Below are 18,162 nucleotides of genomic sequence, written 5' to 3' on the forward strand. Positions count from 1 at the left end.
AAAAAGGCCAAGTTGATATTGGAGAAGAGGGAGATAGAAGGAATGTAATGTCTCCCAGAGGATACAAGACGATACGGATTCCAACATCAGAGAATGGTAAGCAGAATGGGAGAACGGGCGACTCCATAAATACCACAAACATGCGAGGCCGTCACGGACGGACGGCTATGACAGGAGAGCGTTCATTCTTAAGGACTCACAGATGGAGTCCTCAGCCACAACACAGCTTCTAAAGTGTTTTTTGGTAGACCGCAAGCCATGGTGGATGGTGGATTTTTTTTAATGTGGTTTTAAATTGATGCTGAAAACATCAGTATCTGTATGCAACAGAGGCTTAAAATGCCTTCAGTGAGAAATAATCCACTGATAAACCTAAAATATCAGTAAAATGAGTTGAGCATGAGCACCTGAACTATTCAGACTTTAAGACCATTTGTGTTAACAAATAATATCTGTAGTTCAAACAGACTTTCTAAAACACTTTTAGCTGCATTGAACCACTGAATTACCACCCTGCCGTTGTAACCCAAAAACATAATGGCTGTCGGCCTCATAGTAAAGGTCAAAATTGAAGCAACAGAAGCTGAGGTATCCTGACCTATAGTTCCTACTTTGGGTCCTGCTCCAAAAACAATGAATCCTATATTTCCTATAATGCAACTCAACTCCTTTGTTGAACCCTCTTTGCCTGCTCATGTTTATTACACTCAACCCCCAAGTTTGTAACAGACTTCTGTTGAGTTTGAAGGCTTAAGCCTGATGACATCAGACTTTAAAAAGCTCCCTACAGAGCCACACAGAATACTATACAACTGTTTTCGGTTTATTTATTTTATATATATTAATCACCTTTCAGTCAAGGCGATTTATGGCACAGTAAAGCAATTTTAATTCCAAGTGTAAGGACAGTCTACCGTCTGTCTTAAGTGTCAGCCGTCCAAATGATCATATATCACATTCATGTCAGTCTAATCTGCCGTAACAGCGAGCCAGTCAGAGAGCCGACTCATGTCCGCACACAAAGACATCCTGCAAACCCTCCCCGTCCTAAAACAACTTGGAAGGAAACAACATGCCATGTGGCTTTGCAGTCACATCAAATTAGTTAATAGGAGTGACTCTGCTGTGCATTCCTAAAGACTATGTTTTGCTGGGACCCGATTTAATGGTGATCATGACTGACAGAAGCATTTTAGTTTGATAAAGACGGGTTACAAATGTTCAGATAAAGCAACGACGGCATTCTCAAAAGCACCACTTGGACGGCAATTACATCATGGCTCGACTGGTTCATCTTTCTCCCAGCGTGAAAGAGATCAAAACTACTCTGACGTAAGCCACCAGTCTCAGGGGGGGGGGGGGACACCGCTGTGAGCAACATGTGCACCTGAATTCCATTCAACATGTAAACAACATAAAAAAATCCCAAACTCAAAGAGAAATTTCTAAATGAACTTTCTCAGCAAGCGGCCTCTTAGAAGGATCGCTTGAATGTTTTTAAGTTCAAACCTTTGCATATTTATCCAACTTTATGTAATGTCCAGTGGTATAAAAATGGCTGGAATTCCTTGCGCCGTTACAGAAGGTCTTGCATGTTGTTTTTTTCCTTCTCTGTCATCTCACATGTTCTATCAGTGGGACCCATGCTTGGGACTGAGCATGTAGGCATAGCTGAAATAACTCATGATGAACTTTCCCACAACATGTTCTCTCTTTAACTTACTGAAGCCTTTCCAGACGCAGAGTTCCCCCTTCTTGGCTTTGTTGTTGGAATGGTAAATAAGCACCGCATAGTTTAGATGCAGTCTCATGATAACCCCAAGTCTGTATTCTACCACTTCTCATATTTTACTGCTCGTGATCCATTCAGACAAATAAAGCTTTAGGCCATTGTTTTGGCGGAAAGTGTTTTTATTTTTGCCTTGGAGCAGGCTCTGAATGAAACAGCTCCAGACTGTTGTTCAGCTTAATGTCAGATAATTTCAAAGACTGACCTTTGTAGTTCATCCACTCCCTGTAATAAAAATGTCAAACCCTCTCTGTGTCCGGCCTTTACTGTTAAGTCCACACATACAGTACACTTGAGCTCACAAATCTTTTGTTGGGCATCTTCTCTGGCATCGGAGAGTAACAATTCAAGAGGAAAGGCTAAGAATTCAGACGTGTTATTCTTGCAGACTGCGTCAGTGCAGTGGAAGTGAATACAGATCTCCAGACGAAAGTACAACAACCTTCAGCTGTACTGTCCAAGTGAACTGCAGATACAGATGACATTCAACATTTATCTAAAAATGTGCATGCATTTGTTTAGTATATTGGACTCTTCCAAGATCCCAAACCTATACGATACCAAGGGGTGGACAGTTAATGACTAAACAAGCTAAGCTTCAAAAGCAGCACTTACTAAAGGAATGAAGAGAGAATCTGTCTGGTTCAAGAAAACAGCAGAAACCAACCTGTGACAGCGGTCTGGACAGCCTGTGATTTTTCTCTTCTGGAGACCATGAACGCAGCAAGACACTGTAACAGAGAGACAACAGAGAGTCAAGCATACATATGTGTGATTATGGGGTAGGCAATATATAACATGAGACAGGCAAATCCCTCTGGGATTGTTTCAAATTGTATATGTGGTGGTGAATTTATCCCTTTAACCCTCTGAACCCCACGACCTGCCAGCGGGTTTGAAAGGCATGTTTTCTTTAGTCTTTTTTTAATTATAAAAACTCAGCAAAATTACACCATTTATCATAGCCAGAAACTGTAATAACATCAATTATTCCTTTTTTTCAAATGTCCAACTGCAACAGAACGAATTATGTGCGTCTTTGGATGTATTGGGCTATTGTGGACAATTTTGCAGAATCAATAAGCAGGACAGACTTGCAATGTTGGATTTATTATGACTTGAATGAAGTACTTTAATTTACTAATAATTCGTCATATGATTTTCCAAATGTACTGTATTTATAAAATATATATATATATATATATATATATATTATACCACACAATATTGTTATATAAAATTATACCGTGAAAAAGGATTTTATCCATATTGCCCTTTTTATAATTATTATATTAAATATATGATTATGGTACTGCAGGTTCCCCATGGGGCTCTGTACAAAGTCCTCTTTGATGTCACAGAATACTTTATTTTGAAGAACCACAGTAGTTTAAAATGAAATAAAGCGTTGATGTTTACTCATAAATCAATGTTCCATTATATAATATTAAGATGGAAGAACAATATAACACCACTTACAATTCTATTTATATTAAGTACAAGATGGAAATCAAGTAGTCTGGGCAGGAAGCTTCATCAATCCAGGCGAGGGAGGATATCTAAGTTTTAACTGACCAACTAAAGTTGTCCAGGAGAGTCAACAAATGGCCGTGCACCGAGAGAGAGCGGCACAGTGAACGTTCCACATTCTGCCTTTTGTTAAAGTGAATGCAAACGGTGGAATGTGATATCCTGTGCATATCCTTTGTTACTACAGTACAATCCCATGGTTCCACTTTCTGTCCGTTATGCCCAAACCTATTGACTCTGGGCCTGTTGTGGAGTCAAGAGAGCACTTGTTGCAACGCTTTGTCCACATATAAGCCTATTGAAGCAGTGAATGGACAGGCTTCTGAAAAGAGACTCAACTGTCCATCTGAAATGTCAAGCTTAAAAATCCCCAGGACTTTATCTTTTACCCTGTTCCTGCTGAAAGGCTGACTGTCTAAACTGTAATTTACAAGTAACCAGATCACATGCGAGTCTCCACACAATACAATCCTGTGCTTTTGTTACAACATTGGTAAGCAAGGTAAGAATGCAGGAGTGGACAAGCTGGCTAAACGGTTCAGTATCTGTCCAACAAAGCCACTAATAGAGTTCCACTTACGCTTTTTAAAGCAATTTATTTATATAAAGTCTAAACTTCGTGGTTCGTCATGAAAGGAGATGGCTGTTATCTGCCTCAGAAACCTGCTCGTCATTAAATATGCATTGCAAGTGAGTTACCTCTTGTTAGGGGTCGGTGTCAGACTCTCCCTCTTCTCATCTGGGCTGGAAAAAGGATCTGGTGAAGGCCCAGGGGACAGCGACGCAGGGCTGGAGATAGTGTACGCTCTGTAGTTCTGATTCTCATCTTTACTCACTATTACTGACTCCTACAAAACATCACATCAGAGGAATGTTATTGCATTATCAGTTGAAAGTAATTTGATCTTTACTAATGCAGTAGTGAACGGTTTAAGTGAGAAGCATAACAGAAAGGTCTACAGACGTTGTACTCAGAATCACCACGCATTAGAGGTGGTGCTTCATTATGATCTCAATAAAACACAGGAACAAGTAATAAATCACCATAACGTCTTGTATTGCTTCCATCTTGAGGACAGCCAAATAAGCAGATATGTAATAAACAGATGTGTCATGCATGCATTAGTAGAACTCAAGCAGCATGCCGTGTATAGTAAAAACAACACATTATCCACATAAAATAGACACTGAGCAAGGCTGTGGATAAAAAAAAATAAAAAAAACAAGATATGGAGAATGCTGCTCTGGACATCAACTTGCCATTTGATGTTCAGTATTTAAGACAAACTGTAGAAAGATTAAAGCTCCTGTGAAGCTACAACTCTGACCTGGAAGCGTCCAGTGAGCTGCTCAGGGGTGCTGATGCCGTTGGTCTGTCCAGGATTGGGAGGTTCAGGTCTTGAAAGACAGAAAACCACAAGGATCAAATGACTGTCAACACTGATAATATCAGACTACCCAAAGTTTAATTCTCTGTCTATGTAGCATGTGGGATAAAGTCTGATCTCATCACTGCTGAACTAAAAAAAAAGACAATCAACTCAGGCAGTAAGGAACTTCATGTTAAATAAATAAGCAAGGTATCTAAAACTGGTTTGAGTGACATTCTGGACAAGCTGATGCACAATAAAAGTATGCAATATATTCGAGAAAACCTAATTCTTGACATCCCTTTTGTTAATGTACTTGCATGCATCCATCAGTATGTTCCCATGAATCTTAGAGATTACTGCAGGAGACTCTGTCCCCCTTTTTAAAATATTATCCCGATGGATCTCATCTTTCAAACTAGTCACTTATGTTTTACTTTCTTAAATAGGAAACACATTCGGTAAGCAATTCCACCATTGAATTTGGAAGGGAAAATATGACTATATGTGCCAATTCAAACACAAAGTGCCCCCCTGGTTGCAGGGCCAGAGGCTGACAGGATTTTGGTTGAGCCCGGGGTAATGAGGCACACAGGAAGGCCTGGATGCCTGTGGTAAATCACCCAGAAACACACCTCTCCTGACCTGGGCTCCACATACTGAGTAGAAGAGATGGCAAGACGACAAAAACTGATACAGCAGCTGTAAGACATTTCTTCCTGTAGGAGAGATATTAATGTGACAGGCCTGAAAAACTCATCGTTTTCAATTTGGAACGGCAACGCCGGAAAAATGCTCTCCCTGTGCTTTAAAAAGGAAGTGAGATGTAATAAAGTTCAGTGATCAGAGCAGTGTCTGGTCTACTCTGTTTACACGTCTCCAATACAGAACAATAATTTGCTTCTGGTGAAAATGCTAACTGTGACTTAAATCAGCACGTGAAACTCTTTGCTGATACTAGCTGTGAACAGCCGTCCTCGAGAGGACGTGCAGTTAAACTGCCTGAGGCAGATTCTTCAAACATGTGCATTGTAAGAATACCTCTCTCCATTATGACAATGGAAATATTAAAACAACGTAATATTGAGTTCAAGAGGCTTCAAATCCACAAAAAGCTAAAGTTAGATACTTTGTGTCAAGCTGTGACCAGTATTTAGGACGAGGCAAGCCACTACTCATTGTGCTGCTATGAGCTAATGTTGCCAAAGCGAAATTATTGTAAAGTTTATTTTTATGAGCTGTGTCCTTATCTGAGGGTCTACGGATATCTTGATGAAAAAAAAAAAAAGTGAGCCCTCTGAGGCAAATGCAGGGATTTTGGGCAATATAAATTAAATTGACTTGAACCAACATTCTATTGAGGTTCGATACTTAGCAAAGCTGCTTTACCAATCAAGCCAAACTCAAAGAAATGCAGTCGGGTTCATATGGTATTTGCCGTTGCAGCAACAGCAGTTTAACAGTAAGTGGTCTGAATCTTTGGTGATTAAATTAAATAATGATGCTCGCTGCAGGATGCACACACACACACACATACATAGCAGTACATGCATGCACAGCATCTCAGTATCAAAGAGGAACCAGTATAGCCGTGTGGTAAAAATATACCCTACGAGGGGCTCTGATGGCCAACTCCATTAGAGAGAGCAACGGTATCACAGAGAGACAACTCCTCTGGTCAACATGACATCATCCGCAAGGCATCAATGGACAATGAAATCCAAACAAGTAGCCGCGAACAAAGCCAGCCAAACGTTTTCAGGGTCAATGACAAGACAGTGATGCTGTAGCTGCTTTGTTATGTAAAAATAACCCCAGTTAGCAAAGTCTGGGATGAACATGTCGTTGGATGCACCAACAATAAACCACTGTCTCTGCATACAGCAGCAGACACGCCTAAAAAACAGCTGATGCCAGCTTCTTCCAGTGGGCAACAGCATCCGTGTGATGAAAGTCAGTTGTTGCCAACCAGATGTGGAGCTGGAAAAAGGGAGGGCTCTCAACTAAGCAAAGAACAAATCAAACATTACAGATTTCTGCTACTCCATTACACACCTCTTGAGAGCTTATCTGAATGTAATTCAAATAGATAATCTGCTTGGCGAGTGGCGTTAAAGACAGGAGCCTGTGAGGTACTTAACAGCCTTGATGCTGAGAACCGCTGACAGTTAACAGAGTGGGATTAAAGACATGGCAGGACTACACAGTGGCATTGTCCTGGGTAGGCAAGAAGTAATGGTGTTGTTTCTGGCTTGGTAGGAGACATGAGGTCAGCAGGGAAAAATTCACTCACATGGACGTGGGACATCCAAGGAGGAAGTGTGTGAAAGCACACGTGCGTGAGAGTGTGTGGGTGCATGTGTGTGTGTGCAGAGAGAAAGAGAGTTTTTGGGAGCAACAGTGACAATAAATGAGAATTTAGGGAGGACCTTTAATCAAAATGCCGGCCAACAGCAGTCCTGGCTCAAAGGAAAACCTTTTAAGTAGCCAACTCCCCGTCATCCAAACAGGGTCTTGGCAACTTTTAAAACAGGGTTTATTACGAGGGAAGGGAACACTGTGGCTGTCGCACATGCTGGCATTTCCCCTGATTACAATCACTTGTTTTTGTTTGTACAGTGCCCGCATGACGTGAAAAACAATGTAAATAAAGATGGAAGCTGAGGCAACTGTGGTCATGGCACAAACTTTTAGGGAAAATTAGGGATATTCATATGGGGAAGGATGCTGCAGAAGGTTCCATGGGACTGTATGCATTTCATGTTTCTAAAATCCAACACGCACAACCTAAAACCAGCAGGAAATTCTGTTGCTTTTGCAAATCTGCATTTCAGCATACCTCTCCACCGCCAGCTGCAGCTGAGTCTTTGAGTTCTTGATCTTGTTCTGGACCACCACGTTCAGCATGTCGGCTGTGTTTTCCCCATTGATCTCCAAGATAATATCACCAGCTTGCAGGTCAGCCTTCTCTGCCTTGCTGCCCTCGTTGACCTGTTGAACAAAAGAATGAGCTCCAGTTAGGTCTTACTGGCCCCAGGTCCTACTCTGACCATTACACTTTATGGATGCCATCCATCTGGCGAGTACAGACAGCTCTGTATATCAAGACTGTGTGGACAATTTTTCAGGGAATAACATTCAGCATTAACAAATGAGAAAAAAGCTGTTGACGAATGGCCTCACGCGCTTATAATGGACTCTTAATGCAACGGTATCTCTACAACGCGCAACTTTCACAGTGAATACCATCCGACGCCACAGCGGTTCACACACATGGATCGAGGCAGTGCCGGTCAACGGCGGACAGATTCATGACGCCCTCGGGGAGAAGTTATTAGTGTGACACTACTTGATGGTTTGACTGGGCCTGACCTTTGCAGCCAGCCTCACCGCATGTCAAAGCCAATGCTATACCACTACATCAGAGGGAATTCCACACTAATGGGCTGAAACACAACTTCCTGGCCACCGCTTCCAGCTCGGTTCCTTTGTCCCCGGCACACACACACACGCCCAAAGACGCAGGCTTACTAAAACAAAAGGCGAAATGAAGAGGCTGATGCTGCTGCTGTTAAAACTTCAGAGTGGAAGTATGACATTCGCCACAAACAGTGCTCGCCTCACAATTAAAAACAGAGGCAGGCAATAAAACAAAGAATGCAAAACAAAACAAATAAAAGAGCCAATCAGAGAGGGTGAAAGACTCATTCTTACATCTCTAGAGGAAAATATGGATGGAAGTAGAGTGCCAGTCAACAGGCTGTTTGTCAGTTTAGCCAAGCAAGAGGGCAGAGAGGCAGAGTCTGTGGGCCCACTCGAGAGGCAATTAAGCGTTGCTGTGGTGACCCACAATAGTGCGTGCCTTTTCTGATCAGGACACGCCTGGTTTCACATAAACTAAGAGCAGTTGGGGGTTCTTTTCTAGGGTCGGTACCCGAGTGAAATGGAGGCAAGCTATCTTTCAGGTCAACAGGAATAAAAGAGGGCACCCACGTCGTCTCTGTGCCAAGTGCAAACCACTTCAGATGGGCCAACCCTGTGGTTGCTAAACTGCAAGGTGGGGGGGGGGGGGGGGGGGGGGGGGTGAGACAAGCTGTTTCACAAACCAATTTCAGTGATAAAGTTTCTACCTCAGCAGGAATCCCCGTCCCTTCAGAGAACCCGTTTGATATTTGAGACAAGCAAAAAGCTGGTGTTGTTTACTGGTTAGCAGTAACCAAATCTGATTCATGATAGAAAAACAGGTCTTCTCATGAATACGTTGTCAAGAGGGGGCAAACAATAAATGCTTTTGAAGTCAAAGTCGGTGTGAAGCACTGGTACCCTGTCATGATTCAGCAGTAATTTATCTTTTTTTAGTCTCACTGGTAAAAACAGGCTGAGGTGGTGATGTAGCACCAGAATGTGCAGTGGGCAGAACTGGGTGTCTCTGGCATGCAGAAGGTTTCCTGATGGTGTTTACAGTGTGCCGTCTGTTTACAGTGGGAACGTTTCCACTTCTTCTACTCCATCTCCCCCTTTTCTTTTTTTACTGTGAATGGGAACCTACTGATGCATGTTGTAATGCTCGAGAGCTAGCAGAGAAACACAAACCAACACTCTCAGGAACCCCTCACCTCCCGCCTCAACTTCCACTGTAACTGTAATCAGTGGTTTCCTTCTAATGTAATCTACTTCCATTCTATTCTAACGGGTTCAGTAGTCAAGGAAATAGGTACGAGGCAGCCCGCGGACACAAACAAAGACAAGAAAAGAGTCGTAGTGAGGAGGAAGTTGACTTTGCATGACATTACAGGCTGTGTTTGGACAAAAACACAGGATATGATTTGATAAGGTGTGACGAGGTTCAGCAACAGGGCGGCTTTTGACGAGTACCTTTGATACAGTTATGGCCTTCTTGAAGTCCCTTCCTCCACATATTCTGAAGCCCCATGGTGAAGGACCGATAAGGTTCACCGTCAGCGCCATTTAGTGATCAGGTCTGCACACACTTGTCAAAACCCTGAAAAAAAAAAGAGGGACACAGTGAGTATGAGATCGAGTGTGTGTAACATGTGGGACATAAATATATGCGCGTCTAAATATGATTCTGCTGGCCAGGCCTAATATTAGATCAACAGGTGAAGACAGTGAACATTTGCATAATCCGCCTTTCATCTGCAGCAACACTTCACTTCCACAGACCCAAGTCCCGTTGACATGTGCAACCACATCAAACGAGAATTGGAAAAATATGAAACCAAAGACACATGACCAACATTGCTAAAGTGCCTGCAACGCCAAAGAGGTTCATTAAATCCAAATGCTCCTTCATGAAATGTGCAAACAAAAATGTCGTGCAAGCACACAAGGAGCTGAACGTTTTGTAGTGTTTCACTGGGACCATTGCGTTCAATGTATACAGTGGTGTAGAATGATATCACAACATATAGTATAGTAGCCCTTTAATTAAGACTTGTTTATAAGAATGGGCTGTATATGTACACAAACTTGTCCAAAAATGCAGTTTTTTTGTAAATCTGTCTGTCCTGATATTTCATATGTGTATGGTTCGGCTTTGCACAGAAATGTATAGACATTGCTTTCCACTAAGTCTGTTTTGAATTTCTAAAACTAAAACTGTGAATTAAGTGTTTAAAATCAAATCGTTGGAGATGCCAAAGTGTAGCAAAACCATGTGAGGGCTTTTCATTGTTCTATTCTCTTGAAGAAAACAAATCATGCTGCAACATCATCCAGGGGTCTTTTTAGCTTTCCGATCGGGGACAAATCTCTTAATCTGAACATTATCTGCACAGCTGCATGACAAGACAGACAATGAATAGATCCCCCAGATGTAGCGCTTTAAATTATTGGTGTGGATTGAGCTTTCAAAATATTACAGATTGCGAAGTCATAATTGGTGATGACACTGTGTTGTGTGCTACCGTCTGTGGAAAATCTATTTTTTCCAGCAGCTCATTAGTGTAGATGCACAAAAATCATTTGTACGAGTAAACAAATACGGTGTGCTAAAAGTGAGGCCATCTCGAGGACCATTGGCTATCAAGCTTCATGTTGCTTGACTAACTGCTCAAAACACCCGCATGCGTTTGAGCATTCCTGCCAACAAGCCATCATGCGTCAATTCGCCTCCTCTCAAGTGTGACATGAATACGATGACAAGAGCGATAACAAGGTACGAAAGGCTCCAAAACATGACACTGATGTTGGCATTAAATACATTCTCAATAAACCCATAACAGTTGATCATCTGCCTCTGGATCCCGTCCCAGTTAACATTTACACCATCTTCTACAATAGTAATGGGCCTAAAACTGGAGCAGAATGCGCTTTAAGACATTGAAATAGTCACGCTGACGCTGCGATTTAATTCACAGCTGAAGATGAAGCTCGTCTGTTGTAGGACTGCATGTGGAGACACAAGAGCTCCGTGGCGTTCAGTGATGATGGGATGAGCGCTTAGCGGTCCATAAACATCTCATCAACACCTGCACAGTGCACGCATACACACATGCAGCTGCTGTGTCTGAAACTGCATTTATTTTAGCCGAAGACATTAGTGCTACACGTAATATATAGGTGCACATGTAGACAATGACATAAGCTATTTTAAGTATAGACCATCGCACTCTCTCTCAAAAAAAAAAAAGGTCTACACCTAAACAACTTTAAATGATCTGTTGCTTAACTCACAACACAAACAGTGCCTGGTGTTGCATCAACCTCTGAAAGTCAATGCAGAACTTACACCTAATAGTTGACCGTTGCTTTCTACAGAGAGGCAATGCAATGCTGGATTCGTTTTCCTAGTCATCAACATAACTATACTGTCCCTTTGACCTGTGGGTTTTATATGTATTGTCATCTCCATAGTCATTGCTATTCTTTTAAAGCTCAGAGAAAAGCAAAGTCATACAGAAGCATACAAACATTGAGCAGAATAGATAGAATCAAGTAATTAAGGCCTTACCATGTTTTGCACCTCTGAATACATACTGGAACTAAATTGTATCAGCTATTCAAAGGTTAATGTCAGACGATCTCAAGATAAAGTTTACTATACTCGAAAGTTCAGCTTCACCTTAAGCACTGCTTATCAGACAGAATAGTGTGGCCAACACTGGAATATAAATAATCTCACTCAGTGTCTATAAATAAAGTGATAAGTCTGTCAATGATTACAAGCGTTTCATAATAGAGTCTCTAAAAGACGTGAGAAGCAAAACCTCTGGAAGTCACAGACCCAAGTAAAAGTGGATCTAGTACATCAGCCACATTACTCCCCTAAATCCCTCCAAACACTGGCCCATGGGCTGCACATTCCACAAGTGTTTGGGACACGCAGTGCCGACCCAGTAAGCCATTAACAGTCTGGGCCAATTAGCAGGGTTACTGGGCTCACCAGCATTAGGGTCTCTTAATTGCGATGGCCTCCTCAACAACAGGGAGCAGCCGTCCCAAAGTTTCCCAGCCGCTGGGGGTGTCAATTAGTTCCATGAGCTTCTGCAGCTCCTCCTATACAGCGGCCATTATCAACCGAGCACCCTGCTAATTCCCTGCGTAAACGTTGACTGTAAGCGTCATAAAAGCTCGTAGTGGATAATGTCAAAGTGAAAGGATGGTGAAAGTATGCGGCAGAGCGGCCAAACAGCGGAGAAGAAGAACAACACACAGCGGTGGTGAGAATAAGTGGCACACTCATGGGCTGTGCTTAATTGGACACGGGTGAGGTTTTAAGACTGCACTGCTGCTCACATAAAACAAAGTGCTGCACATGAAAACTCGCCATCACACAAACTGTTGGGTAGCTGCCAATTCACATAAGAGGTGAATTCTGTTCTGGTGACATCTCGTTGCCTTTGCGGCCACGCCAATCTGGCAGCGCAATTCAATAGACAAAGAGAGGAATTCTAGTCACGAAGTCATTTCTATTGTTCGCAGGTTAGCATCAGTCGCACGGCAGGAGGTCAGAGGAGAATAGAAACCGGTACTAAAAAGGTGTACGTAGTAAAATACTCACTTCCGATAAACACAATGGACACAGGCAAACGACTTACCTGCATTCCTACATACCAACAAACAGCACGGCGTCGAGTTTGACAGACTACAAGAAGCAGCATCTAAATGACCTGGACAGGTTAATCCATTGGCTCATACACGCAGTTACGATTTTATATATATCGGTACACCTAGCTCAAAATAATGTTGTCTAATATAACAAATCCTATATTGTATATTTCGTTTTGGTTAAAAGTGTTTTAAGGTTGTGTTGATTCAATGTTTTTTTGTAATTTTGAAGGCTTTAGAAGGCCGTGCTGTTGAAATGTATTATGAGGTGATTCTACTAGTTTGTAACTCTGAAACAATTAGTCGATTAATCAATGGTCAATCACCAGAAACAAAACTATTTAGATGTTCAATTAGTCGCTAGTATATTTTCACCCCAGCTGCTAAATGTTGAGGACTTACTGCTTTTCTTGGTCTTATGATTAAATTAAATATCTTTAGATTTCAGACTGTAAACATCATCAACTTTGGCTTTGAATAGGTTTTTCACAATTTTCAGAGCCCAACATTTTGTCCAGCCAATTTTATTATTAAGGGTTATGAGGTGATATACCTCCCCAAATTGGTATTTAAATGCGATTTCCCTTACGGCATCTAACAAAGTGTTTATGGCAGGTGAGCAGTGGACACTTGAGCTCTTCGGACCGCCTCCACCAACTGAACTGGAGCAGAGGATCATTGTGCCTTAAAGAGCTGCTAAAGCTACTCATGTTTTATCACTGTGCTCCTTGTCATGTTGCATAAAAGCACACTTCAGTGTGGCAGGAGCTATACAAGACCATAATGAGCTCAGATTCAGTTTCCATAAGGGACATTTTCACCCTCTCTGAGGGAAATCTAAGCCAGTCGTGTATACACTCTTTATGATAACGACCTTTTGGCACTTGTCACATCTGAGAGATTGTCCCTACAGGCAAAAGAGGTAGTGGAGGTATGACGGGGAAGAGCCAGCCTATCCGAATGTTGGATTCAAGGCTCATTGCTCCAACATGCAGAGAGCCCCAAGGGGTTTACATTTGCAAAAAGCTTTCAAAAATACATTTTGTGCTCAGGGTGAAAACTAAATGATTGCAAGAACACCACTGTATCAGATAACTAAATTGATTAGTGAAGCTAAAACAAATATGAGCGATATTACTATTGATATATAATCCTAAAGATTCAACAGTTTGCTAATTACTCTTGGTTTAGGATATTAATGTACCGTACAGTATTGGAGGTACGAATGAGGAAAGACACAAGCTATAAGCCTCAGTGTAACTCCCTGGTGGGCAGGGGCGGCTGGCTGATGTGCAATCTTTAATTTAGCACGTTTAAATAACCTAGCATACCCATAACATGCAGTTAGGAGTAGTATGGGCTGAACGAGCAAAACCTGCTGACACAAGTCTGGAACCGTGTGTAATTTACGGAATTATGACTCAAACCTGATGAGTCATTAACTTTGATCAGCATGTCATCGCAACACAGTTCGAGCAACCAGTTGTTATGTTGACCAGAAGTGGAAAAGAAAACGCATGAGGTGGAAAGAGCACACGGCCAACCAATAAATATGCACATCGCAGGAAACCATTTCCATCACTATGTTTAGCTAATCCTCAGAATTAGCACCTCATTCACTCAAAGGAATGCAACATGTGGAAAAGCAAGTTGCTACCATATGTACTGCAGCAGAAGTCAAATATTCATGAACTGAAAAGCCTTTAGATTAACTGTGAAGACTGCTGACTCAAGCTCTGCATAATAAAATATCTGGCAGCCAAACCTGGCCACCTACATCAACTCTTCACCTTCTTCCCTGAATCACTGGAGGTCTTAACTGAGATTGTTTGTCTTCTCCCTGAACTCCGGACAGGAATCCAGATTGAATGAACAAGCACAGTGTCTCCGACATGCCAATACTGAAAGAAACGGCTGATGAACATACCAGACGCCAGTACATCCAAGTGAAAGCTCAAGCTGAGCTGTGATGCGAAGGCACACACACACACACTCACTCTCTCTCTCTCTCTCAGGGAATATTCCTGGTGTGAATCACACTTGTCAAAGCTCTCGCTGGTGGCCAATACACACCAACGGGGAACTTTCCACAGCTCTCGTCAGTGATGCGTTCGTATGTTGACTCTGCCCTATGTGTCACGCACCGCACTGACAGGTCGGCACCTACCTGGACACAGACACACCCACTGAATTTAAAAGGAAAGGAATGCAACAGAAAGCCTCTCCCTGGACTGAGTGGAGCGAAATAACATTCTGGGCATTCTCAAAAATCACACCCATTTGGTCAGATGTGGCTGCAGTCGCTAGGGAGATGAGAAAATAATAAACAAATGATGTCAAATGGGGTGTTGGTTAATGAGTTTCTGTACAGTCATGTATATATATTTAGTATATTGATAAAAGTGCATGCGTCATCAAAGTAATTATACACTTAGCCATACCTGTACTTTCTGTGGATTACTCCCTTTACAGTTTTAAGGGTTCACACTCCCGTGGAGTTTCATGCTGTAACATACTCTTTAAAATGTTACATTAAATCGTATCCTCTGCAGTATAAAAAGACAATTTGTAAGATTGCCCATCATCCCTTTTACCAATTTGCTGTAGCTCTGCTACAGTGGACTGGATTGTGTCCACTGGGATATACGCTTTGTAACAAGACAAGGACACTGTGGTGGCAGCTACACTTATCTCCCCCTCTGCATCATCATCATCCTCATCTGGAGATCATGTTACTGCTGTTCACGCTGAACAGGCTCCACACTCTGCTGCTCGACAATCAGAGCAGTTCACCACATCCTCTGCATTCACGATCAGGCCCTCCTCGCGAAAGACACACCAACCGCCACTTTGTTCGTTACTTGCACGCTCTTAAAATTCACTGTTGCACCCCAGTGCATTCAGAAGCCTGTTAAGACACCGTGTGAGAAACAATCCTCTGGACCCCAAAAACGTGTCGCTCCTACAAAGTTTTACGTAACGAGAAATATCCTGCGGTGCTTCTGCCTCAGCTAAAACTGAAAAACACAGATTCAAAAAAATACACTTTCATCATTTCAGACTTAACGGATTATACTAACTTCCTGCATAACTGTAAACACGTTCATCACAGAGGAAAGCTGCCTGTTATAGGCCTTGATCTAAAAGGAATAAAAAACACAACATGTTCCTTGCTTCGGTTAAAACCTCAATGCAGTTGTAAAACAAACAAATTCTTTCCTCGAGTTAGAAGGTAACCAGCTTTCCCTGTTTTCTTGAAAAGCCACCGCTTTGCTCGATCTAAAATTACAGTGGTCTGTTTTTGGTTCCTGCATGGCTTTAGGACTATCCTATCGGAGTAACAGCACAGATTTCTTCCCCCCAAAAAAAGAGAAAGCAAAGCCGAAAGGGAAGGGTTAGGTAGAGCATGCAGCATAACGGGGAAGGTACACAAAACAGCAGTTGGTGGGGGGTTTGGAAAAAGGAGGTTTCATTGGGAATGTTCTGGAGCATACATGAACTCTGTGCAACACCTCAAAGCGCTTTCCCACCTGCTCAACTCGCAAGCAAGGTCCATTTGTTTCTTCTTGAGTGAGTGAACTGGAGGAACAGTCACGTCTAGACACTTTTAAGGAAAGAGAGTACAGTGTTTAACTTGAACTACAGTGGACCTGACTAATTCAGAGTCATCAGAGGGCCACTTTAGGAGAGAGAGAGAAGATAGCTGGTTCACCAGTTCAACTAATGAGACATAAATACGGACTTTAAAGATTCCTGAGGTTGCACAAAGTCACAGGGACTGCTTGATGTGCAAAATAAATAACCTTCCCTGCTCTCCTGAATACAGAGGCGCTAACAGGGTGGAAGGTCTCCAGAACAAGGTGGAAACCTGCACTGCATGTGTGGGCTTAAGACTCCCCCGTCAGTGAGACTGACTTTTATTTTCCACATATATCACGCATCGTTAGCCAAAAAAAAAAAATAGCTCACAGGCGAGTGATGCACACGGTAAGTGCGCATACTTGGCATCAGTCATCATTTAGCAACGCTTCACTGCATGCTCTGACGCTCCCACACCTTTGATGAACAGATACGAGTCTATCAGGCTTAATGACTTCAACCAACCTAAAATAAACCACAATACCTGCCATGAAACAACAGCACATCACATTAGTTACACGGAAACGTGCCAGTAGTTGCACACACAAAAAGAGGGGAAAGGACACTCGTTTTGCTCCCCCAACAAATAAGCGTTTTACCCACTTGAGTTTTGATTAATTGAGCTGCATCCCAAATCAAAACCAGCTTTTGATTCACCTAAGAGGCTATTGAGACACTTAATAACGCCATGTTTACTTACCAAGGTCAGTGCAGTGATTTCAGGTGCCTTCTTCTCCACCTGTTGAATCTCGGCGCGCTCCTCGACAACACACACCCAGCAGACTGCAGTGGTCCCAGTTCAACTCTGCCTGAAACAACAACCGCGTCCAAAATGCGAGCAAAAAAAGCAGAAAACAGCTTCTTTTTTGTAAGCACCGGAGCGGAGATGAAGCGCTGTTAGTCCCTTGTGTCCGTCTCTCTTCTGGCGTCTCAGATGTTAAGGTGGTGGCACATAAGAACACCACCTGTGGCTGCGCGCGCAATGGAATCAGTGCGTCGAGCTCGGAGTGCCATGTGCTGTTACCAAAATAAAAGGTTTGACACAGGCAGCGAAACTGGGCGTGTCGCTTTCAGAGAGGAGGGTGCAGCAGTGATAATTGAGCCATTTATCCTGAAAACACTCTCGGGCTGCGTTTTGTGTCTGCGCGCGCCACCTTCTGACGGCGTGGGGCAGAGCAGCATGCGCTCCAACAAGAGCCACGTCAATCAACTAGTGACGTACTATTGACTACGTAGTTCACCTTTCTGTCCTTCTGGCTTTGTTAATTATAAAGGGCGTAGGTAGGTCGCTGTTTAGATGGTTAGACTAACTGAGCTATATCAAATAAATATAATATAAATGTGTATCTTTACTAAAGATATTTTGTATTTCATGTTCTTAAACTCACTATAATCTCACATTCTTGTCAGAGGGAACGTAGACCCACTTAAAATGTCACAATGAAAGACATTTATTAAGTCTAAGCTACATGAAACAATGAATCTCCTTATATTCACATTTGTTAGATATGTCTTAGATTTCATATGCATACATAAACATATGTACATATATACAGTAAATATGTTTTAAGGTGTAACACTCCCAGACTAACCATACATATAAGTGTGATCAACATTGTCCAGTGCCCTTGTCTTTATGTAGAGGAGAAGAATACTGTCATTGAATGTATTTAGATTTTATTGTAAAGCTATACTGAAGCTGTGATTGACATTCTCTCAGTCGTCCCTGCTGGTCAGCTTCATACTTGCCTTATGTGTTTGTTG

General features: G+C 42.3%; 1 protein-coding gene across 2 annotated transcripts in view; it reads right to left on the reverse strand.

The window, feature by feature from the left end:
* pdlim2 (PDZ and LIM domain 2 (mystique)) overlaps positions 1-17,367 on the reverse strand; it is a 33,968-nt gene extending 16,601 nt beyond the window's left edge. Inside the window, exons 1-6 of one of the 2 annotated variants that reach the window (XM_079160521.1) lie at positions 17,099-17,367; positions 9,565-9,691; positions 7,529-7,680; positions 4,648-4,717; positions 4,019-4,167; positions 2,457-2,520 (exon numbers count right to left, since the gene is read on the reverse strand). In XM_079160521.1, coding sequence (XP_079016647.1) covers positions 2,457-2,520; positions 4,019-4,167; positions 4,648-4,717; positions 7,529-7,680; positions 9,565-9,657 — 528 coding nt within the window. In that variant the 5' untranslated portion in view covers positions 9,658-9,691; positions 17,099-17,367. Of the gene's footprint in view, positions 1-2,456; positions 2,521-4,018; positions 4,168-4,647; positions 4,718-7,528; positions 7,681-9,564; positions 9,692-11,662; positions 11,742-17,098 lie in introns of those variants that run through there. The other variant, XM_079160522.1, reaches the window with a different exon arrangement.
* Positions 17,368-18,162: the final 795 nt, after the last annotated feature.

The sequence above is a fragment of the Pholis gunnellus genome (genome assembly GCF_910591455.1).
Source record: "Pholis gunnellus genome assembly, chromosome: 6".
In the NCBI taxonomy this organism is placed as follows: Eukaryota; Metazoa; Chordata; class Actinopteri; order Perciformes; family Pholidae; genus Pholis; species Pholis gunnellus.